Source organism: Osmerus mordax, chromosome 13 (assembly GCF_038355195.1).
Source record: "Osmerus mordax isolate fOsmMor3 chromosome 13, fOsmMor3.pri, whole genome shotgun sequence".
Classification (NCBI taxonomy): domain Eukaryota; kingdom Metazoa; phylum Chordata; class Actinopteri; order Osmeriformes; family Osmeridae; genus Osmerus; species Osmerus mordax.
Window position 1 is genome coordinate 11,084,361 of NC_090062.1, and position 22,610 is coordinate 11,106,970.

The 22,610-nt window shown below is 46.5% G+C and overlaps 2 protein-coding genes across 3 annotated transcripts in view; both read left to right on the top strand.

The window, feature by feature from the left end:
* The window catches only part of glg1b (golgi glycoprotein 1b), a 28,384-nt gene extending 17,399 nt beyond the window's left edge, over positions 1-10,985 (top strand). Inside the window, exons 10-27 of one of the 2 annotated variants that reach the window (XM_067249622.1) lie at positions 169-270; positions 976-1,129; positions 1,355-1,372; positions 2,002-2,139; positions 2,241-2,327; positions 2,459-2,521; positions 2,908-3,021; positions 3,426-3,514; positions 4,165-4,282; positions 4,999-5,091; positions 5,182-5,319; positions 5,515-5,638; positions 5,756-5,898; positions 6,236-6,337; positions 6,920-7,027; positions 7,183-7,303; positions 7,701-7,807; positions 7,889-10,985. In XM_067249622.1, coding sequence (XP_067105723.1) covers positions 169-270; positions 976-1,129; positions 1,355-1,372; positions 2,002-2,139; positions 2,241-2,327; positions 2,459-2,521; positions 2,908-3,021; positions 3,426-3,514; positions 4,165-4,282; positions 4,999-5,091; positions 5,182-5,319; positions 5,515-5,638; positions 5,756-5,898; positions 6,236-6,337; positions 6,920-7,027; positions 7,183-7,303; positions 7,701-7,807; positions 7,889-8,056 — 1,987 coding nt within the window. In that variant the 3' untranslated portion in view covers positions 8,057-10,985. The remainder of the gene's footprint in view (positions 1-168; positions 271-975; positions 1,130-1,354; positions 1,373-2,001; positions 2,140-2,240; positions 2,328-2,458; positions 2,522-2,907; positions 3,022-3,425; positions 3,515-4,164; positions 4,283-4,998; positions 5,092-5,181; positions 5,320-5,514; positions 5,639-5,755; positions 5,899-6,235; positions 6,338-6,919; positions 7,028-7,182; positions 7,304-7,700; positions 7,808-7,888) is intronic. The other variant, XM_067249623.1, reaches the window with a different exon arrangement.
* A 407-nt stretch (positions 10,986-11,392) lies between these two features.
* Positions 11,393-22,528, top strand: pdpr (pyruvate dehydrogenase phosphatase regulatory subunit). The gene is made up of 18 exons (XM_067249624.1): positions 11,393-11,507; positions 12,091-12,376; positions 12,554-12,687; positions 13,042-13,123; positions 13,497-13,660; positions 13,976-14,097; positions 14,334-14,451; positions 14,615-14,764; positions 15,630-15,822; positions 16,326-16,450; positions 16,811-16,966; positions 17,515-17,648; positions 17,809-17,957; positions 18,290-18,402; positions 18,666-18,760; positions 18,868-18,957; positions 19,128-19,310; positions 19,581-22,528. Exons 2-18 carry the CDS (start codon positions 12,102-12,104, stop codon positions 19,986-19,988), a joined length of 2,691 nt encoding a protein of 896 aa, XP_067105725.1. The 5' UTR covers positions 11,393-11,507; positions 12,091-12,101; the 3' UTR covers positions 19,989-22,528.
* Positions 22,529-22,610: the final 82 nt, after the last annotated feature.

Genomic DNA, 22,610 nt, shown 5'->3' on the forward strand with positions numbered 1-22,610 from the left:
GGGGAAAAAAAGCGAATGTTAAGAGCTTGTTTAAAGTATTGGGTAATGACTCTCAAAACAGGTGCCTCCATGAAGTGTCCATTGTCTTGGTTTTTGTTTGTGACGTTGATGCATCTGCTGCTCCCTCTGTGCGTGTGTGTGTGCGCGTGTGCGTGTGTGTGTGTGCAGGATCCTGTCCTGTCTGATGGAGCACCTCTACACAGAGAAGATGGTGGAGGAGTGTGAGCACCGCCTGCTGGAGCTGCAGTATTTCATCTCACGAGACTGGAAGTGAGGCGCTCCTGACCCCAGATCCCTTTCACTTCCCAACACTGACCGTTTCACTTTGAGCCGAACTCGTATCCCAAGCCTCCTCCTCTCCCCCCCCCCCCTCCCCCCCAAATGATTCTACTGTGGTTTTCATCCTGAGATCCTCTTCTAAGGAACCTCCCCTCTTCTGTCCTGAATCTTTTAGAAGCTGTAGTCATGACACAGTAACAACTAGCATTTGCCACTACATTGATTTTGAAGTGTATGACTCATGTTCTCTCTGTCAATATGCTAGGGCAACTTTGAAGTGAAGTACCTCATTATGTTGTCCCAGCACTCTAGGCACACACACACACACACACACACACACACACTCATACAAAGGTCCACTCATATACACTTGCACACCTCTGTGTGCACACACACACACAGTCAGAGGTGCACAGCCTGCTAAGTAGCCTCTTTAGCCTATAGCTCATCACTTCTTCACAGCTCAATAGGCCTAATGGGCTTTTTAATTGTCGACTTCAACAGCGATTAACTGTAATTGTGCATTGTGACTGCGTGGGGTGGGGGCTGGGGGGGGCTTGTTGTGAAGGCAGATGAGCGTCCATCTGCCGCTGCCTGGGATCGTGATGAAGATCTGCGTTTACAGAGTGAAGGTTTGAGTACGTCAGGTGTTCTGAATGACCTTGGTGGGCGCTTGTCTTTCTCTCTGCATGGCAGGCTGGACCCTATCCTGTATAAGAAGTGCCAGGGTGACGCCGCCCGCCTGTGCCACACCCACGACTGGAACGAGACCAGCGAGATGATGCCCCCTGGAGCCGTGTTCTCCTGTCTCTACCGTCACGCTTACCGCACTGAGGAGCAGGGCAGACGGGTACGAATGGTAGCCTGCCAGTCTGCCAAGCTTGTCTGTCTGCAAACTTCATTTAGGACCAGCCTTGTTGGTCTGCCTGTTGCACGGTCACTTATGAGCATATGTTGTATTGGTCACCGTAAGCATCATTTTCTGTTGCAATGACATGATGAGCACATTACCCAGCCAGCTTTAGCTGGCGTCAGAGACATTAGGTTAACCATATGATTTTTTTGGATTGAACAGCCCAGTGCTGAGGACTCAGTAAGTTGCCAACCCAGTCTGATATCAATAATGGTGGTGGGTTCATGATTATAATAATGATGATAATAATAATGATGACCATGTCAATCAAAAGGGAAATGTAATTATGGTTGCAGAAATACTTGTGAATTGGACTTGTCAGCCAAATCTCAAAGAATGACAGTGAAAGGTGATTTTAGCTGTAGGTAGGCCAATTAGACACTCGGTAAAGATTGGTCAAGAACGCTCCTCACTGAGAAATTTGAGAGAATGTGATGGAGGTGATATGGCTTTACACTGCCACTAATGGCTGGCTTATGATTCTTTTTGATTATGGCAGCCTAAAAAATGTGGGTATGCAGGTGTAGTTGAGAGAGTTTGTTGGGGGCAGAGGGTTTGCTTGCGTGAGTGATTACAATTGATGTGTGTTGGTGTGTCTGTCTGCGTGTGTGTGTTGGTGTGTGAGAGTTGGTAATGGAAATGTCTCTCTAATGACTGATTACTTGATTTGTAACTGGATGGGATTTCTGGTATGTGTGTGTATGTGAGTGAAAGGTTGTTCGCTTGACTGATCACTTGTGATATGGGTACCATGGGTGAGTAGAGGTGGGGATTTCTGACTCTCGGTGTGTGTGTGTGTATATGTCCAGCTATCGCGAGACTGTAAGGTGGAGGTGCAGAGAATCCTCCACCAGAGGGCGCTGGATGTGAAGCTGGACCCTGAGCTGCAGAAACGTTGCATGACTGACCTGGGCAAATGGTGCAGCGAGAAGACTGACACAGGCCAGGTGAGACACACACACACTTAAGACAGACATTATCTACCAGGTCATTAATTGTTTGTCATCCATTTATTGATAATACTAATATAAGGTTGTGTGCGTTCTAGGAGTTGGAGTGTCTACAGGACCATCTAGAGGACCTGGTTTCAGAGTGCAGAGATGTGGTGGGCAACCTGACTGAGCTGGAGTCTGAGGTACACACACACAAACACACACACACACACCCTCGGCAATAACAGGAAACCGAGTTAAGTTCTCTGCAGCTCTAATGACCTGTCTGTCTGACATCTTGGCTGTCCCTCTAACGTCTGACCTTTGACGACAGGACATTCAGATTGAAGCCCTGCTGATCCGTGCCTGTGAACCAGTCATCCAGTCCCACTGCCACGTAAGCAACCAATCATCTACCAAGAAATCTATGACATCACCTCAGATCTCAGCCATGTGTTCACCATCTGTTCTGTCTTAATAGCTCTCTTCTTAAATAAACAACGGTTGGTCTAGTTCTCTCTGACTATTTATTCAAACTAATATTTGATCTTCCACCTCCCCCTTGTCTCTATCCACGCTTTCTCTCCTACCCATCCTCAACAATCTGTTTCTATCTCTGTCCTCTCTCTCTCTCTCTCTTGATGCATACTCTCTCCATACCCACACACTTCTCATTGTGCCGGCTGACCCCCTTCCCTCTCTCGCTCGCTCTCTCTCGCTATCTCGCTCGCTCTCTATCTCGCTCTTTCTCTCCCCCTCTTTCTCTCCCTCTTTCCTGTGCAGGATGTAGCAGATAACCAGATAGACACAGGGGACCTGATGGAGTGCCTGGTGCAGAACAAACACCAGAAGGAGATGAATGACAAGTGCACCGTGGGCGTCACCCACTTCCAGTTGGTGAGTCAGCCTGCTGACGCCTAGAGAAGGGGTCACACACACACACAACACACACACACGGGTCCAGAATTGTCCCTTCACATTACATCAATTGAGCCATCAGTTTGCATCTAATCTCAGGAAATCACATCACTCTTGACCGCTTATAGTCAGTCTGTAGAGCTTCCGTCAACCTGGGCAACGTGTGTGTGTGTATGACCCCTGCTCTCCAGGAGTCAGCAGGGTGACTCATCAACTTTGATGTGTTTGATTATGAAAATGAGATACACTTGGACTTTACACACACTTAGATTGCTTTGAATTTCTATAACCAATCACTGGTCTAACTAGACTCACTTCCTTCCTTCTCTCTCCCTTACTGTCTGTCTCTCCCTCTATCCTTCTCCCCCCCCATTCCATCTCAGATCCAAATGAAGGACTTCCGCTTCTCCTACAAGTTCAAGATGGCTTGCAAGGAGGATGTGCTGAAGCTGTGTCCCAACATAAAGAAGAAGTGAGTTGTTTTTATTGCGTCAAGGACACAGTGCAGAATTTTCTGAATATTTAAGTGACTCATTTAATCTCCCCTGCCTGAGAGCAAATCATAACCTTGTATTTTCAATCATGGCTGTCACTAACTTGTCCTCAAAATCTTTGAATATTTTCTTTCTATCCATTATCTTTTATATCAGAGTCCCTGTGCTTGTGTGAATGTTTGATTGACAGGCCCTGTACAACGGGCCCAGTGTTTGTAAACCTGTATCTAGGTGGCCTTTCCTCCATGTATTATCGTCATCCCTGAGGTGATTGACTCATCAGGCCTCTTCTCTGGAATCATTTCTGTGCTGCTGAAAACGGGTGCTAGCCTGCGCCTGCCATGAGTCATCAGCGCGTGTGTGCAGAGCTCGCCAAGCTCTGCCTCTCATCTGTCCTCTCTGATCCTCTTCTCTCCCATTTTTTCTCTCGCTCGCTCGCTCGCTCTTGTCTCCAATTTTACCCTCCCCCTCTCGATCTCATCTCCACACCCAATGTATCTCCCAATTTCTTCGCTCTCTCAAACTATCCACCGCCTTCATCTGTCTCTTTTCTCCACCCTTCTTTTCCCTCAAACTCTTTCTCTGCCCCCCCTTTCTGCCTCTTTCCCTCCCTCTCTCCCCCCCCCAGGGTGGATGTGGTCATCTGTCTGAGCTCCACGGTGAGGAACGACACCCTGCAGGATGTCAAGGAGCAGCGCGTCTCTCTCAAGTGCCGCAAGCAGCTGAGGGTGGAGGAGCTGGAGATGGTGAGTGTGTGTATGTGTGTGTGTGTGTGTAGGAGGACTAGATATACCTAATGGTACGTGGGAAGCCATGCTGAGCTAGAGTGAAGTTTGGGACATTCAGGTCTCAGGTGTTTCTTAACCAGTGTCTGTGGGGATAAGGTCATGGTGGGACCTTGATACCAATCCCAGACCCATCACCGCTGTCTGTCCCCAGCCAAGCGTATCAGACTGTATGTGACTTTCACATTAACAAGAGACTGATGGATTGCTCCCATTTGAAAGCCTTGAGACTTTCAAATGTTTTCTAAGTGTTTAGTCTCCAAGAACCGTGCCATTTATCTCAGTCAGAACTTGTGTTTCACGCCTACATCATGATGGTATCAGTTTCAAGGGAATGTACGGGCTTAGCTCATCTTAAGTGGTTGTGAAGAAGCCTGGTCCTATTTTCAACACCAGTGAACAATGTTCGGTATTGACTCCCTGGATCTGTCTGACCACAATATTGACCATTAAAAGTGAAGTCAGGCCCGCTGGGCCACCTTATTGGCTGAGTGATTAGGTAGGGTGTCATGGTTGTCGATGCACTCTCCCCTAGGACTGAACACACCTCTCTCTTAGTCCCTCTTTTTTTCTTCTGTCTCTTTTTGTCTTCTCTTCCTTTTCTTCTCGTCTCCTCCATCTCAAACTACTCCCCCCCCCCCCCCCCCCCCCCCCCGTTCCTCCTACTTTTGCTGTAGTCGGAGGACATAAGGCTGGAGCCCGACCTCTACGACTCTTGTAAGACTGACATCAGCAGACTCTGCTCCAACGTGGCCTTTGGTAACGCACAGGTAAGACGCACATCAACGTCACACACTCTTAGACACCCTACATATAAAAGGTTTCTGAAACTCAAGGAAATCTCTCTCCTGTTCTTCTAGATGATTGAGTGTTTGAAGGAGAGTAAGAAACAGTTGTCTCAGCGCTGTCACCAGAAAGTCTTCAAGCTGCAGGAGGTGGAGATGATGGACCCAGAGTTGGACTACCAGCTCATGAGGGTCTGCAAGCAGATGATTAAGGTGAGACCCGCCTTACCCCAAAAGCTTTAGGTTTCTCTCTTTCTCTGTCTGTCTCTGTCTCATTGGACAGGTCAGGACAGTTCTTGCATATCCCTTCCCCCCTGACACACCCTCATGCTGCATACTGATGCTTCGTTGTCCTTTCATAATGTCATAATGTCTATCCACCCCTCGTCTGTGATTGGATGGTGTCAGCGGTTCTGTACTGAGGCGGATGCCAAGAACATGCTGCAGTGTCTGAAGCAGAACAAGAACAGTGAGCTGATGGATCCCAAATGCAAACAGATGATCACCAAGAGACAGATCACACAGAACACAGGTAGAGTACACACACACACACACACAATGCACAAATGCCAACACTACACAAATACCAAACCGATAATGTACCCTTCTATATCTGATACCTGAGTGTTGCTCCGTAATACTCTCCCAGATTACAGGTTGAACCCTGTGCTGAGGAAGGCCTGTAAAGCCGACATCCCTAAATTCTGCCAGGGCATCCTGAACAAAGCCAGCGACGACAGCGAGCTGGAGGGGCAGGTTATCTCCTGCCTCAAACTCAAATATGCTGACCAGGTCTGTCCCTCACTCCACCAACCGGACAATAGGAATATATTTTTTTTTAAGATTACTTGTTTAACCGCTACATAAATAATAGAATAGAGAATAATAGAATAGATAAAAATGCCATAATTTATTGTTTGAACTTGTAAGTAGCTTCGCAGTACATGAAACCAGCCTTCAAATATGTTCTCAGTCAATACAGTTGGGTAGAAGAGCAGAGCTTATGAAACTGAACAAAAGTTATTTCACCCTAGGCCATGCTGCCCAAACAGTACATTATAAAATGTGTTCATTATGTCAACTCTTGCCTTCAAGCAATATAATATCATATTTGTGGTTGTGTGTTCAGAGGCTGTCCTCAGATTGTGAGGACCAGATCAGAGTCATCCTTCAGGAGTCTGCTCTGGACTACAGACTGGACCCACAGCTCCAGATGCACTGCACTGAGGAGGTGAGCACACCCACACACCAAAGCAGATTTCTTTTAGTCAGCTAGTCTCTTTAAAAAAAAAAATCTATTGGTCACTTATTACCCAGCTAGTGTCATGTGAATGAGAGTGTACAGTGTTGTGATTGGTTTCTGTGGGCACCTCAGACCATGCCCACCAGGCTGCCAAGCAGGTGGTGAGGTCCCTGACGGTCAGATGATGTATTCTGAACGGGAACATCATGCCCTTAGGCGTGTGTGTAGGTGTGTGTGTGTGTGTGTGTGTGCTGAAGTTATTGGCAGGGTACCAGTTGGTTGGGGTAGGGGTTAGGTCTGGACAGAGCCAGCCAACTCGGCACAAAGCAGCCTCGTGTTATTTACAGCTAGAGTCCTGCTGAGATTATGAGAGCCTCAGGTGGAGTGACAAGCTGGAGGAGGGACTGAGTGCCCTTGGTGTGTCCTTGGCCGGTCTTGCCTCTGGTGAGCCAGGCCAAGCTGGGCTTGCCCGGGCTGGGTTCATGATCCTTTATTCATCGCTTTCTCTCTCTTTCACTGTCCTTACCATTCTGCCTCTCCGCCTCTACTCTGTACCACCCCCACCCCCAGATCAATCGACTGTGTGCGGAGGAAGCATCTGCTCAGGAGCAGACTGGACAGGTGGAGGAGTGTCTGAAGGTCAACCTGCTCAAGATCAAACATGAGACTTGCAAAAAGGTACACACATACACATTGAGCAGAACCTCAAGACTGCAGCGTAGCCTAGTGTCCAGCTGCCATCCTAACATATCATTGTTAAGCTGCTGACGTTGTGGTGACACATGCTCTCACTCTTTTCCCCCTCCTCCCTCTCTACCCCAACCCCTCTGCAGGAGGTTCTGAACATGCTGAAGGAGAGTAAGGCAGACATCTTTGTTGACCCCGTGCTCCACACAGCCTGTGCACTGGACCTTAAGCACCACTGTGCCGCCATCACACCTGGCAGAGGACGACGTGAGTGAAAACAGTGCAACTCGGAAGTACTGTCAAATAGTTGGATGCACTTGATTTGTCTCACCCTCTGTACGCTGCAACCAATGTATCAGTCACAGAAGTGCCCTCTGTGAACCAAATGAAACGCACCTCACATTGACTAAAACTATTTACATACCGTGGCAAACCCTGTCACAAGGGAATCTAGATTTGGACTGGTGGTTTGAAAGGGTCTTATTGTGAAACCTAAAGTAGATGTGAGTGTGGTTCATTTTGCTCTCTTTAACTGGAGACAGCAGCATGCTGAGTAGCTAGTGTACACCTGCATAGTTCTGGTTGATGCAGCACATGTCTGGGCTACAAGGAGGACTTGTAGAGTGGGATAGTTAACCCTTCCCTCCCCTGCTCTGTCTTTTAGAGATGTCCTGCCTGATGGAGGCCCTGCAGGACAAGAGGGTGCGTCTGCAGCCGGAGTGTAAGAAGAGATTGCAGGATCGCATCGACATGTGGAGCTACGCCGCCAAGGTTAGAATAAACACACACACACACACACTTTACAGATATTTTTTTGGGGCATACGAATTACATTTTGGCTCTGTCCACCAGGTGGCGCCGGCGGAGGGCTTTTCAGACCTGGCCATGCAGGTGATGACCTCGCCTTCGAAGAACTACATCCTGCTGATGATCACAGTGGGCGTGTGCATGCTCTTCCTGGTGGGACTGCTATGCGGACGCATCACCAAGCGGGTCACACAGGAACTGAAGGACAGGTAGAGGAGGACCGGACCCCCCTCATAAGAGACTCTTTCTCCAAAGGCCCATCTAAGATGCCCCAAGCCCCTGTCAAACACCCTTGGTTTGGCCCAAATGCCTCAACCAAACCCCCAGGGTTCTTGTTCACATTGGGGGTCCTATTCCTTGGCCGCCCAAGCACCCTCCCAACTTCCCCACAGTGCCATGTTTGGACCCCCCCATTCACACTCCCACATAGTACTGAAGAATACGCATTCAAATGCCCTAGCCTTTCTACTGAAGGTACTTCGACTACGGTCATTCTTTGGTCCTGTCGAGAGGAAGCTTTTTTTCTTTTTGAAGAAATCTTGCTTTTTGACCGTTTGATCCCCAGACAAACATTTTGTGGACCCTTCTAGAGTTGGCTTGAAACCCACAGGTTGTCCTTCAGCCAAATCTGATATTGTATGTTAATAAGTATTTTATGGGTGAGGACAGAGATGGCAGCAGTTGTATCAGTTCAGTTACTAGGCCGGCGCCTACATTGGCCACCAGCACAGCCTCCTTCTCCTCTTTGTCCCGATGGAAAAGAACCTGCTTTTGATTTGTGATGTTGCGTTGGCGTTGGAATTTTGTTCTTTTTTTTGTATAAAAGGGATATAAATGGTGGAGGCAGAGGGGTGGTGGGGATTTTTTTTGTGTTTCTTTCCAATTGAATACCCCAGGGGACTCTGAAGACAAACACCCAAGGCTCCCCTTACATCACTGGATATAATTTCTTTTTTTTTTCTTTAGCAAATTGTAATTTTTTGTCTTATTTCATATGTACACTTTGTTAAATTTTTCAATTGGCACTGAATTTGCTGAACTATGAGATTATGATGTTCTGACTATTTGGGAGGCCTCTTGTGTCCTCTGAGTATCTGACCCAGCCGCACCTCCATAGCCATGTCGAGGACCAATTCACTTTCTGTCGTGAAGAAATAAACAACCCCTGCAAATGATTGAGATGGATGGGTGCATCGGTGTACATCTAGTTTTAGATTTGTCATATTCTAATTTGAATCATTGCACATTTTTTTTTGATTGTGTACTTTTTGTTTGGTTGCAGCCTTATTTATTGTTTACTAATGATCGGTTGAATTTTTATGAAGTCCTCGTTGCGTGCTTGCGTGTGTGTGGATTCACTCACACTATCCACTAACTAGATGTCTTTTCTGCTCAAATGACCCAAGTGAAGGGTGTTGGTTGGGAATCCTATGAATATAGAAACATTTTGATATTTTATATGATGGATGTGTTTAGGTTATGGGATCTGGTGAGATTGTACATTTTGAAGCTACCAACCAACATTTTTGTTTTAAAAGAAGCCACAGGGTGTCCACACTTTGCAAAGGCATGATGTATATCCTTCTCTCCTTCCTTTAGATTGCTTTTCTTTTCTTTAGGAGTCCTTTCACAGAAATCTGAACAAACTGGCTATAACTCAACACCCATGTCCACACTGGTGAACAGAAGCCCCTCTTGGGTCTAAAGGCAGCAGCACCCAGGAAATATGGGGCTGCAGCAAAGCCCATTGGAATTTAACTAGACAGTACCCTTGTAGACCAACTGATTATATATTAACAGCATATATTTCGTTGTATAGGTACTAAGGTGAGCTTAATCATTAACTCTACAGGTGCTACTTTTGCACCAGGACTGGTTCTGGAGACTTGCTGTTTGTTCAGACCAACTAAATGAACGTGACATGTTTGTACATGGCTGAGATCCTTTGTGAATGGGGCGGACCCACAGAGCCAAGCCAGAACCATGTTATCCCAAACTTTGTATGACAGGTCTGCTCAGATCCTGATCATATTTATGTCTACAGAATGGAGGAGCTTGAGAGTGTGTGTGTGTGTCTGAGTGTGTGCATGAGGGTGTATTGGTCATCATGCAGCATTGTGTTGGGATAGTTGGTTAGTTTGGCTCTTTTTGTAGATGCTATATGAAAACAACTCAATATTGTACAAGAACAATGAATGTTATTCACAGATGTTTCTCATACCTACCTGAGTTGTTTATACAAAGTGGTAACAATGGTGTATTGTCTGCAAAAGATTTTGTTCTTTCAGTTGACATCCAGTATCCAAACAGAACCTACATTTTATGTACTTGCAGTTAGAGTTCTTGCAGTTGGAGTTCCTCTGACTATCAAAAAGTACCACTGAAACCTGAACTTTTGTGATTTGAAGATGTATTCCAGGACCAAAGTGGTAAGGGAAGGCTGTTGCTTGGTTTGAAAATAAATAAATGTGTGGGTACATTGTGGGGAATTACAGGTTTCACAGTTTATTTACTTTCAGTGATGTTAATGCCTTTGTGAGAAATTATCTACTGTGTTTGGGTACTGTGGAAGAAATGGGATTTGTTTGTCCAGTTCATTTGGGAGCCAACCAACACTGAATCTTAATAATTGTGTGGCTTATAACCCCCCTCCTCCCGAGTGAGACTGCAGCCTGCTACTCTTACACTGGCTGGGACAAGGCCTCCCCTTCTATGACTGGCAAAGAGACTGCGAGTGTCAACGCTAATCAGTCCAGCACACAATGCCGGTACTACGTAGGGGGAGCTGGGATCGGCATTGCAAAGCTGCCTAGCATCGGGCCCGCCTGCACGTATGGTTCCAAAGCAGAAGATTTTAATGCTTCTTTGTTGCCCAAACCAACCCCCAGGCTCTGAGCTTTGCTGAAGTCACAGTACTTGTCCCTTGTCTGTCTGCTTGAAGTGAGACTTTCTTGAATCAGATTGATGAAAAGATAATCGATTTTGTCATTTTATTTCAGTGTGCAAAGTTATGGATGTGCTGTTTATTTTTCGTTTAAGATCATGCCATGTAATAATGAGATGTAACAGATTTAACATTGTGCATTTTCTTTTTGCTGTACAGAAAATTTGTCAATTTAATAAAACTGTCTGCAGATTTTCATATCATGGTCTCGTTTTCATATTTGAGAAAGTATCCTTGAGATTGTCATCATTATAGAAAATGACCCAACATTCCAATGACTAATTCTTCAGGAGACACAAAATAAACAGCTTTTGTTATTTCATCTTAATGATGAAATAACTTTTTTTTTTTGTAAGTTTGACCTTTTATCCATGATTATGTATTGACACAAATCAAAGACCAGACAGTACATTAGTAGGCTACATGCTTTATAAAAAAAATAATAGGTGCCAGTTGGGTATATGATAATTTGATCAATATTGGTATGAAAAACGTGCACGCGCAGAGCGGGTATGGAAAGGTGATATGACGTTGGCTAGGCCCCGCACGCACGTACTAGCCTACGCAGCAAGCCTGTCACTCGCTACTAGTACTAGCATCCATGGGTCGATCATAAACAAGAGAGTCTGACTGTCATGTTCCGGTGTCATTGGAGCCCCTGAACTGAACTTGACATTTGAGCATAAATAGATATCATAACTTTTTCAGTGGAGTGCTTCGGTGAGTTTACTGCCAAGAGTTGGACTAATTTAACAGGAAATGTTAACCTCTAACGTTAGCTCGCTAGGCTAGTCTAGAATATTGTGCTACCAACTTGCAAGATCTCTTTATACTACAGTAGCTGGCTAGCTAGGGTTTCTGAATAGCAAACTCCAGTTTGCTATTCAGAAAGTGTCAGTGGCAACCCAGAATTTACGAAGAGAAAACGGTGATTTACATATTTTAGGATGTAGCTAGCTGGTTGCTAACGTGAGCGTAGTAGTAGCCAGCTAGTTGACAGCTATGGACTTTTCGTAAGGTGAAGGACACCAAGGAACCAGACAGCAAATGCAACATTTATAGCTCAGGCACTAGTCATTGATTGACACAGCTGTTCAAGCTGCCACATCTAATGTAAATGACAAAGCCTAGCGTTTGGGTCCAGAGCAGAAGATTTGCAACAGTGTAGATTTCAGTCTACACTGTTGTGGTTGTAAATCCAACAGACAACTTAATGGAATCCCAGGTCTCACGTGTCATCCAACTATTTCCTAACAGATTCCAAACAGCATCTTTGATACACAGATTCTTTCCTGTTTCTCAGGTGGGAGAGTCATGCGTAGCTGTGTGAGGAGTTCCAGGGCTCTGTCCCCTACCCTGCTCCCCCAGCTGCTGCTGTCCCAAACTGGGTGCTGGGGGACCAGCACGGGCCATCGGGGTATCTGGTGCTCTCCCCGGAAGCTGGCTACCCCGAGGGAGACCCAGGTCCTGCTGCCCCTGCCTAGCCAGGCCAGAGTGGTCATCTGTGGAGGGGGCATCGTGGGGACTTCTGTGGCTTATCACTTAGCAAAGATGGGCTGGACGGAGATAGTGCTGCTGGAGCAGGGCAGGTGTGTTCTGGTTTGAGCCAAGCCTCACTGCTGGTTCTTCCAGTACTGTTCATATGGGCTGTTTTGATGACAGTAAAGGATGTTGGAGTGCGAGTGAGAGCTTGGCAGCATGTTGTTAAAAGAATGAGGAAGAAAACTACCCTTAATTCATGGTCCTTCTCCTAACTATGTTCCTAGACTCGGTGCTGGCACAACTCGCCTGTGTGCTGGGATTGTCAGTGTGGCCAAAGCCATCTCCATCGAGTGTAAGATGGCTGACTACTCCAACGCTCTGTATGAAAGACTAGAGGAGGAAACTGGGGTGAAGACTGGTGAGTTTTCATGAGACCTCAAATGCATGAACAAATATTTTAAGTACCTTAGCCATTACCCTGTTGGTTTCTGAGGCATCTAGTGCATAGTACTCTATGGTAGCATGTTTTTGGTTGCATGTTTAAGTCCTTGCCTTTAACTAAGTAGTTAATGAGTTGAATTTCCTCTTTGGAAATATATTTTTCGGCATGTTTTTAGTTTGTGGATTACATGTTGGATTGTAGCACGTTTAGATGAACGTTTAGGTGAACAGTATGTTATGGAGTGCCAAAAGAAGAAGGGTGGGGCCTTGTGTGGTTTCAGATGACTATATTTATGCCTTAATATTTGGTGTGCGCGTGTGTATTTCCCAGGTTACGTAAGGACTGGCTCCCTGTGTCTGGCCCAGAATCAGGATCGTTTCCTCTCTTTGAAGCGCTTAGCGTCCAGGCTTAAGTAGGCATCAGTCTGACCTGACTTCCTCTTTTCTCTCATCCTCATAGCTCCCTCTCTCCACCCTCCCTTCTCTTCTCTCCGCTCAACCATCCCTCTCGTCCCTCCCTTCTTCCTCGTCCCTCCCTTCTCTTCCTTACTGAACACAATACCCCTCTATTGTCATGTTGATTCTAACTATTTTTGTACAGTTACATTCCCAAACGACCCACCTTTTTAGAATGTCCTGAAGTATACAATGACTAATTGGCTCCAGCATTATCTCTTGATGCAAGGAATAATGAAAAGTACAGACCGAAAGATAGGGAAACAGCTAGTACTGAAACTTTTCTGTTAAAAAATACGTGTCTCTTGACTCGGACGGTAACTCTTTCAGGGTCATGGGGATCAGCTGTAACGTCATCAAGCCCAAAGAAGTGGCTAAGCTCCACCCCCTGGTAAACATTCATGACCTGGTTGGAGCGCTGCATCTTCCAGGGGACGCTGTGGTCTCACCGCCAGACGTCAATCACGCACTCGCCGTGGCGGCCGCCGGCCACGGTGAGGGAGGAAGTGATATCACACTCTGAGAAAGCCATGAGATTGGCTGCTGATCCCTAAGCGGACACACATTTATAAAGATAACCGAACCACCATCACTTTACTTTATTCATCTTAGATTTACATGGATATTCATGAACACTGACAAATGGGACTTTTAATGGGCCAGTGATAGCCAGAAATCGTAATAGGGATAGATACTTGATTGTTGATAGTGTCTGTCTCTTTTGTCTTACTATTGCCCTGTGCTTTGTTACTCCCTGCTACCACTGTACCAGGCCTCACTTTTCTTCCTGTCCATGCTAATACCCCCAGGTGTCCAGATCTATGATCGCACCAGTGTGCAGCAGGTGTTGGTGGAGAAGGGACACGTGACATCAGTACAGACCGACAGAGGGTCCATTGAGTGCGAATACTTTGTTAACTGTGCAGGCCAGGTAAACCTTTCCACCTTTCCCATGGGCATTTTCTGCTTACGTATTTAACTGAAGTGATTGACACTGATAAACATACAGATGTAACGATCTACACACAGCCAGGTTTTCAGCTCAACACACCAAAAGGCCTGTTGTGTTGTTGTCACTGTGTTAACCCAGCGTATTATATTTTGTTATGCTTTTGTTTTATTGTGAGGTTGTTACTAAAGGGCCATTCCCCCCTTTTCACTCCAAAGTGGGCCTATGAGCTTGGCCAGGCCAGTGAGACCAAGGTGTCAGTGCCTTTGCATGGCTGTGAGCACTTCTACCTTCTCACCAAGCCTCTCCAGGTTCCCCTGCAGCCCAGCACCCCAGGTCAGACACACTACACACACCTGGGGGGTTAGGAGATCCCCATGTCTCACACTCTACACACACACCTCATCCACCACCCTTCTTTCACTGTATTTGTATAGCTGTTGGTGAGGGACACACCGTTTGAAAATACACACTAAACAACCACATGTCTGTGTCATAGTGGTGATGGACATGGACGGGAGGATCTACGCTCGACCCTGGCAGGGGGGGATACTGTCTGGGGGCTTTGAAAAGAACCCCAAACCCATCTTCACAGAGGGCAGGAACCAGCTGGAGATCCAGAACATGCAGGAGGACTGGGACCACTTTGGTGAGGATCACCATCTCTGAGAGAGCCCCAGTAGGCATAGAGGAGTTCATTTGACCAGATTGTTGAAGGCCGGTGTTAAGTGTTGACTGTGTAAGTTCAGTCAGAAGTTTGTACCTTATGTTCAAGTTTAGCCTGAGAGCAGAGACGCACTGGGATGAGAGGCTGGTGTCGGGCTCAGGGTTAACCTTATTTATAAGCTAGGTCTATTTCTGGATCTGAGTGGAGCCCTGAACCACCCTTCAGACTGTTTGAGATTCTAGTAGAGTGTCTGAACCGGAGCCAGTTAGCAGAGTCACCACAAACGCTGGGACTGTGGCAGTGTGCGACACAGCTCTCTTCCTCTGAGCAGAGAGTCTGTCTGCAGCGGACTCAAATCAACCAGTGAGGATATGATGTAATAGGCAGGCATGTCGGGTGTCCCTGTCATGTTGTAGAGTCAAGGAGTGTGAGGTTACCTTCCCACAGCTATGTGTTACCGTTGGTGTGGAAGGATGCATGCCTGCCCCCGCCGATCTATACATGATCTACATTTGTAATGATGCCAACTGTGTCAAGGAGTGTTCTTGTAGGTCAGAATATCAGTATGTCAGGCATTAACGTGTTATACTCACAGTATTGAAACGGAACACCTGGAAGGAATTCAAAAGGAATTCTTACGTAAGGATACTTGCAAGGGAGTCCTCATAAGATGGTAAGATGTCCTGTCATTGTGCAGCAGTCTCCAAGCTCCAGGCTCCTGGGGAGATTAGACAGGCTGAACCCTGGACTGGTGCATCAACGATGGCTCTAGGAGTACCTGTCTAACCAGTGCCCCCCTCCCACCCCACCTTCCTCTCCTGCTTGGCCCTGCTCCCTGTGCCCACAGAGCCGATGCTGAGCGCCCTGCTGAGGCGCATGCCCGACTTGGAGTCGGTTGAGATCCACCAGCTGGTCAACTGCCCCGAGTCGTTCACCCCAGACATGCGGTGCCTGATGGGTGAGACCCCCGGCTTGCACGGCTACTACGTCCTGGCTGGGATGAACTCCTCTGGACTGGCCTTCGCCGGGGGAGCTGGGAAGTAAGTTCACAGCAGGGCTGGACATAGAGGTGGAACTCTGAAAACAGTGTTGTTAGCATGTTAGCACAGCGAGAGGTTCTCAGTCCAAGAAAGACTACGGGAGTCAGGTGGCTGAGCGGTGAGGGAGTCGGGCTAGTAATCCGAAGGTTGCAAGTTCGATTCCCGGTCATGCCAACTGACGTTGTGTCCTTGGGCAAGGCACTTCACCCTACTTGCCTCGGGGGAATGTCCCTGTACTTACTGTAAGTCGCTCTGGATAAGAGCGTCTGCTAAATGACTAAATGTAAATGTAAATGTAAGCAGGCGGAAGTCCTTCATGATCTAAGGTGTTTTACTTAGGTCTGGTCTTTTCTTTGTCACACAGGATCAAATGAATGTCATGCAGTTTATCATGAACAGATTGACCTCTCATCTTATGTTTTCTTTCGTTATCTTTTGACTCGTTTACAAATGAATCTGGTCTGTCTGTCTGTGTGTGTGTGTGTGTGTGTGTGTGTTTCCAGGTATTTGGCGGAGTGGATGACCTACGGCTATCCTACAGCCAACGTCTGGCCGCTGGACATCAAACGCTTTGGCAACCTGCAGAGCAGTCGCACCTTCCTACGTCACCGGGTCATGGAGGTCATGCGTGAGTACCCCTCAGTTCTGGGCTGGCGATATCAAATATGGACTCCATCTGTAACGCCCCCGTAAGCCAACACACACACGTGCTCTCCTGATAGGATACACCTCATCAAGTCTCTCATGGACAGAGATGAGGGATTTTACTGCTTATTGCCAAGTACACCACACTAAACTGTCGAGCATGTTGATTGTGCATACAGCATATCATTGGAACTTAGGCTGTGTGTGTGTGTGTGTGTGTCCATCCTCCACACTTAGGCTGTGTGTGTGTGTGTGTGTGTCCATCCTCCACACTTAGGCTGTGTGTGTGTGTGTCCATCCTCCACACTTAGGCTGTGTGTGTGTGTGTGTCCATCCTCCACAGCCCTGCTGTACGAGCTGAAGGTCCCTCGCTGGGACTTCCAGACAGGCCGGCAGCTGCGGACCAGCCCCCTGTACGACCGGCTGGACACCCAGGGCGCTCGCTGGATGGAGAAGCACGGCTTTGAGAGGGCCAAGTACTTTGTACCTGCTGGGAAAGGTGAGACGTGGACACCACACCCAGGGCTCGAAATTAACGGCGTCCTGGGAAATCCTCCAGGGAAATCTGTTCCCCCTGTGTTGTCAGATTAAAAGACTGGTGTATAGATGGGGGGCACCACTTTCCTCAGGCCTCCAGGGAAATCTGTTCCCCCTGTGTTGTCAGTGTAAAAGACTGGTGTATAGATTAAACTTGTTATACATAATGATTACAGTAACATACATCACCAGCATCAGTGTAGTGCTTTAGAAATGGCCAGACTGTAATATACAGGGGGAACCACTTTCCTCAGGCCTCCAGGGAAATCTGTTCCCCCTGTGTTCTCAGTGTAAAAGACTGGTGTATAGATTAAACTTGTTATACATTATGATCACTGTAAAATAATATACTTGAAAAATGGAACATTCCAATATTGAGATCACACTTATTCATATAGCTTTTATTTTTTATTTTATACAAGCAGTGTCCCCACAGGCTTCACATGCGTCTCTGAGGTTAAACCTCCATTTTCAGAGAAGACAAGTATGCTGTGTTTCTTGTGTTCTCAGACCTTCTGTCCCTGGACCAGAGCAAGACCTTCTACAAGCCTGACTGGTTTGACATTGTGGGCTCCGAAGTCAAGTGCTGCAAAGAGGCTGTGTGTGTCATCGACATGTCCTCCTTCACCAAGTTTGAACTCACTGTGAGTCATCATGTGCAATACATGTATGGGCTGTAAACCAATTAGGATGTTAAGCAGTAGTCCAGGGACTTCATTCTGTACTGTTTGTAGATGTGATAAGTGGTTGTTTCTACTTCTTATTACCTTTCTGTTTTACATACTTGCGCACACACACACACAGTCTACAGGCGACGAGGCTCTGGAGCTTCTGCAGCGCCTGTGTGCTAACGACCTGGATGTGCCCGTGGGCCACATCGTCCACACGGGCATGCTGAACGAGAGGGGCGGCTACGAGAACGACTGCAGCGTGGTCCGCCTCAAGAAGAACAGGTAGAAGCTCCAGGGGGGAGGAGCAGCACTGATCCACCACGCCACTCTGTCACCATCTCCTTCCACGTGGTTATGGTGAAAGGTCTTGTTGATGTTTTCTCTTCTCGCCCTTTCTCTTTCGCTCTCCCGCCCTCTCTCTCTCTCTCTCTCTCTCTCTCTCTCTCTCTCTCTCTCTCTCTCTCTCTCTCTATCTATCTATCTATCTATCTATCTATCTATCTATCTATCTATCTATCTATCTATCTATCTATCTATCTATCTATCTATCTATCTATCTATCTATCTATCTATCTATCTATCTATCTATCTATCTATATCTCTCTATTCCCCAGTTTCTTCATCATCTCCCCCACAGATCAGCAGGTTCACTGTTGGGCGTGGCTGAAGAAGCACATGCCCAATGACCCACAGCTCCACCTAGAGGACGTCAGCTGGAAGTACACAGGTTGACCATCACACCTCATCCTTCAACCTCCTCTCCCTCCTTCCTCCCTGTCAGATAAATACAGTATATACACAAATACTCCAAATGTGTCACCAGATGTGACCTGACTGGATAGGCGATGACCGTACAGTAAAGATTATGATTAAAGATGTTTACACCAGTCTTGTTCGGTCAGTTCTTCTAGAACTGTCTGTGGAAGTATTCCTAGTGTTATAGTTGTGACACTGTGGATTCCTTACCCTGTGGCCATCTTGATTTTTCAGCGCTAAATCTGATTGGGCCGAGAGCAATGGATGTCTTGTCTGAGTTGTCCTACGTTTCCATGACTCCCGATCATTTCCCCTCTTTGTTCTGTAAGGTGAGCCTATTCCAACACAGCATACACACACACACACGGTCGCATTATAGATTGATTGTACCACATTTTCTTGTGTTTCTAAGACCCTTCGTGTTGTGTGTCAACAGGAAATGAGTGTTGGCTATGCCAACGGGATTAGAGTGATGAGCATGACCCACACTGGAGAGCCTGGCTTTATGCTCTACATACCAATCGAGGTGAAAACACACACATACTTGAATGCTGTGTTTGCCTCTCTCTCTTTTTTTGTCTGTCTCTCACACACAAGATATGTTGTGTGCATGCCTGAATTTGTGTGTGTGGCAGTGTCCAGTGTGTGCATGGACATTTGCGACGCTAACAGCCTCCCACCTATGGCCCTCCCCAGTACGCACTGCATGTGTACAACGAGGTGATGTCGGTGGGTCAGAAATACGGCATCCGCAACGCGGGCTACTACGCCCTGCGTAGCCTGCGCATTGAGAAGTTCTTCGCCTTCTGGGGGCAGGACTTGGATCCCTTTGCCACCCCTCTGGAGTGCGGCCGTGAGTTCAGGGTCAAGTTCGACAAGGTGAGGGCACAAATGTACCTCATTGTGGTGGTTGAGACCCAGATCGGACCTGATCATGTTCCTTGTTCTTGATGGAAACGCTCATAAAAATTGAAACGATTGTAGCAACCCTTATATTTTAAGCATGTTAAGCAAAAAGCTTATGTTCTAGTTATTTATTTGATTATTTAGTCCTTCACCATCGTCAATATAACACCCAGCTCCCCTTTTTTCCCACCATGTCTGCCTCCCTCTGTCTTTCTCCCTCCCTTCCCTGTCCCCCTCTTCCAGGATATAGACTTCATTGGCCGAGAGGCCCTGCTAGCGCAGCGCCAGGAGGGCGTGTCTCGCCGTTTCCTCATGCTGGTTCTGGAGGACCATGACACGGAGCTGGACCTGTGGCCCTGGTGGGGCGAGCCCGTCTACCGCGACGGCCTGCTGGTCGGCACTACCACCAGCTCCGCCTACAGCTACACCCTGGAGCGCCACGTCTGCCTGGGCTTCGTCTCGCCGCCGCCGGGCCCCGAAGGTGCCCCGGCCGCCATCACACCGGACTTCATCAACCGCGGCGACTACGAGGTGGACATTGCAGGACAGCGGTACCCGGCCAAGGCCAAGCTATACCCCTTCAGTTCCCTGTTTGCCCAGCAGAGGCGCCGCAAGGACGAGATGGAGCTGAGCAACTTCCAGGGGAAGTGATGAGGGAGGTGGTGGAATTCATACGAAAGGTGTGTGTGTGTGGGATGTGAGGGTTGAGAATGTCCCCCTCTACCTCCAGTCTACTCCCTAGTGCCCCCCAGCACAGGCAGTCCCCTGGACTTTCCTGTACCCAGTGCCAATGTCTTTCTCCTGGCCCAGAGTTCCTTCTGTGGGGGGCATGCACAGCCTGTCTCCATCCCTTTCCAATCACCCACCACAATTCATCTTTCTTAAAGTGCAATATCTGATAGACACCAAATGCTACAATGTTGAGAGGCTGTCAGTTAACAGTCTTTTCTATACCCCATTTACATACTCAAATGTGATTGGTTTACCATCAGTGCTGCATGACAGCTGGCCATCGGAAAAACGAAAAACAAGCAAAAACAAACATTCGGCATGTCCCAGTCACTGTGGATATCAGCAGAATCTGAGACACGCGTTACTATTCTTCAGGTTTGTCATCCCAAAGCCACCGCCTATGAAGTATGTTGAAGACACGCCCCTTCTCTCCCCTCGTAACCAATGGGCTGCTTTGTTCTCACTTGACAGCATGGCCCAAGTGTACCTGCGCTTGTACTGTAACAAGCTTGTGACAGAACTTATGAGTGTGTTCTGTGTTGTGTGTGATACCTCTGTCTTACATGTGCTGTCCTCCTGTTGGTGTTGAAGCGCCATTTTGTCAGACAGAGATGAGTAAATACATGAGCTGTGTAATGTGAAGTAGTTTGTCAATTGGGAATTAACAGCTGTTCAGGCCATTGCTCTTATTGCTGGAAAATGCTGCATCTAGTACCTTTTTGTCCAATGGACTGACTCATTATTGTCCTGTCCCTGGTGTGGCTGGTGTTAGTGTTTTTCTCTAGGGGTCTATCTGGGTGTGTGGAAGGAAGTAAAATGTAAAATGCTTAAATAATGGGATGTATTTTTGTATAGGCAAAGTGTACAAAACCTCCTTTTATATTTTACGCAAAAATGCACATCTTTTTGACGTGTTCCATTTTTTATTAGTTTTAGATGGAACCAGGCTCAATCGTGTACAGAACAACATATTCATAGTAATCCTTCTATTGCCTTTCTTTTTGCTGTATTAGTCATTGCATCAAGGAACCGTTTTGGATAATTTTGTGTCAGCAAACTGCTCAAATTCAGATGTTTTGGCTTTAACACATAACACTGGGATAGGAGTCAAAGAGAGTGGAGGTGAAAGTCAGTGAAAGCGTTTTGGTCTTTCGGGATGAGCTCTCTGTAAGGCCCTTTCAGTAGATAACTAGGTGGTGCAGTGTTTGGTGTGAAGAGGCCAGAGACTGTGTTTGTGTGTACGTGTTATTAGTTTTAGTCGTGAAGCACTTTATCAGCTGCCTTTCTGTCTGATGTCAATTTTTAACTGTGGCAAAGTCTGCCCAAAAAACGTATTCAAAAGAATAACAAAAAGGCAGTTGAATTGAAAATGGGTCTAGTGTTGAACAGGGTTGTTTTTGGCACATGATACAGTTTAGGCTTCATACAGCTTGGGGTTGTGTTTATATCAGCTGCCTAAATATTATTTTCAATGGTACATATTCAGTTAACAAAATTGTTGTTTGATTTTGTTTGTTTGCTTAGTCATGTAATCCTATGTATGTTAAAAACCAAAGAGCATACATTATTCTAGATGTACTACCCAGACTGTAAGATTACTACCTATATACTACATGATATGTACTGATAGAAGAGATAACACTGAGCGTAAATGTTTTTGAACCTGGGCTAGCCGAGGAGGGTGGAGTTTATTATTATTTTCATCGTTCAAAAACACCAAGGTCTGACCAGACCAAATCTGGACTCAGACCAGTGACCTGAAACACACAAAAAGCATGTAGAGAATACAGACGGTATCTGCACTGCCTAGTCCTACCCCAGTAAAGTTTGTATTGGGGGGGGCTTTCCTATAGGCTTGTGCATGGCTGCTTAATGCTATTATGTGACGACATAGCATAGTATATCTTATCAGTTTTGAATGTTTACTACACCTGTTTTAAGTTTTTTGAAAATGACAAATGACACACTGATGTTACGGATGGTCCCCCACACTGTAGTTTGAAGCACTGTTGTTGCAGCCATTTGGTAAAGTGTTGCGATGATGAACTACATTTAAAATAGCTTCCTACTTTACTCCTGGCCGGATTTTATAAAAGCATTAAACTTATCAGCCCATTAGTTTCACCAGAAAAATATTGACAGAAATGTGCCTTCAACTTTGAGTAAGATACCCCAGCAGAAAATGTACTAAAATCTTCCTAGCGAATTTGTATCTGCACTGAAGTGTGAGGGATGTTTTGTGTACAATCTTCTTTAACCAATTTGTTAACCAATCCCCTTAGAAGTGATTTTCCTGTGTCTGTCTGTTGAACCAACCTTGAGGCAGTGGCATCCGTAAAGGTGCATTAGACTCTAAACAAGTTATATCCTGCTGTTCACCTTGTATTTATATCATATTGTACAGGTGTTGGCTGTGTATACGTATTTTACTATAAAGAATTTGAATTGTAATAGACAAATCTCTACTGAAATTGTGAAATAATGTTGGCAATTAATTTAGTAAAATTTGATGATGTATAACCAAAGAAACACCACACACAA